The following is a 1,352-nucleotide window of genomic DNA, read 5'->3' on the forward strand; positions in this document are numbered from 1 at the left end:
CCACCATACCCCCCACGGCCCCCGCGGCGCCCCTCTGTCCTCCGCCGACCTCGGCAGTGCGGGGTCTCAGTGGGAGGTTCTTGGACTGTGACGCTGCACCGTCAATCGGTTAAAGTCGAGACAAACACGTGACCTTTGACGGGACCGCCCCCCAGGTTTGACCCCCTTGGTTTCACACACACTGGACAGGAACAGGAACTGGTTTTGTTCCATCTCTTTATTTCTTATTTGGTCAACGCGTCGGTGTCGAGCGCCAACGCGATCACGTCAACGAGTTTCAACATGAAAAGTAAAGAAATCATGTCAAAGTGGCACCAGCAGGTGGCGCGTTCACACCACACTCTTTATTCACTCCACGCCGACACCTGATAAATTAGTTTGTTATTTTAGCCGATCGTTTTTACAAAAATATTTTCCCGCCTTTTATTGACTGTTAGCCAACGAAGACCTGAGTCAGTACCCGATCGTTCGGAAAACTCATCACTGATTGGACGTTTGTGTTGTGTGTGTGTGTGTGTGTGTGTGTGTGTGTGTGTGTTACATCCTCAGGTCTTTGGGGTTGACCACTCTACCGATGAAGAGCAGCGCCCCCGATGGGTCATCGCGGATCAGGTAGATGAAAGGGCGGTCCACGCGGTAGGTCAGGTGACCGGGGGTGGAGCTGGGGCTGGGGTACTGGTTACCTTCAGGCACCGTTTCCATGACAACCTTGTGATTGACAGTGCTAAGCTTCGTGACCTGAGACGAGATCTTCTCCAAGTCTGGGTTCTCCAGCCAATCAGTGAGACCTGGGGGGGGGCGGGGGGGGGGGGAGACAGCATGAGCTTTAGAGCGTTCTCACCAGGTGAGGGCGCAGTTCTCCAGTGGACTCACCCAGGTCTCCCAGCAGCGGCTGCAGGTCTGTGGAGTAGCTGAACTTCATCTTGGGCAGGGTGAGGGTCACCTGGGCAGGAAGCAGGGTCATGGACAGGTCCTGGACGAACTCGGCCGTGAGACTGTCCTCCATCAGCGTCAGGTTGGACGTGACGTCGTTGGGCAGGAAGACGAACATGCTGACGTCATCCTGCATCGAGATCTGAGCGATCTGAGGACGGAGCACAGGCGCATCAGACGGCCGCTTCAGAGGCCACACCTCCACAGCAGGAAGTACTCACGGTGCAGCCCAGGTCGGAGTCCACGCCTAACTTCATGGGGTAGTTGACCTGTTGCATCATGGGAACACGGACAGGCGTTCCACCGTCCAGCTGGAAGTTCATCATCTGGTCATCAGTGCCGAAGCGAGTCGTCCACTTCCCTGTTCAGGAGAAACACTGGTGAGTGGGGAGAGAAACACCAACCCCCCCACCCCCCCA

The 1,352-nt window shown here is 56.2% G+C and overlaps 1 protein-coding gene across 3 annotated transcripts in view; it reads right to left on the bottom strand.

Moving 5' to 3' along the window:
• Nucleotides 1-199: 199 nt before the first annotated feature.
• Nucleotides 200-1,352, bottom strand: part of serpinf1 (serpin peptidase inhibitor, clade F (alpha-2 antiplasmin, pigment epithelium derived factor), member 1) — a 5,041-nt gene continuing 3,888 nt past the window's right edge. For all 3 annotated transcript variants that reach the window (XM_008333400.3, XM_025065515.1, XM_017041843.2), the window contains 3 exons: nucleotides 1,155-1,298; nucleotides 874-1,084; nucleotides 200-788 (listed from right to left, as the gene is read on the bottom strand). In XM_008333400.3, coding sequence (XP_008331622.2) covers nucleotides 538-788; nucleotides 874-1,084; nucleotides 1,155-1,298 — 606 coding nt within the window. In that variant the 3' untranslated portion in view covers nucleotides 200-537. The remainder of the gene's footprint in view (nucleotides 789-873; nucleotides 1,085-1,154; nucleotides 1,299-1,352) is intronic.

Source organism: Cynoglossus semilaevis, chromosome 19, assembly GCF_000523025.1.
Source record: "Cynoglossus semilaevis isolate Cse_v1.0 chromosome 19, Cse_v1.0, whole genome shotgun sequence".
In the NCBI taxonomy this organism is placed as follows: domain Eukaryota; kingdom Metazoa; phylum Chordata; class Actinopteri; order Pleuronectiformes; family Cynoglossidae; genus Cynoglossus; species Cynoglossus semilaevis.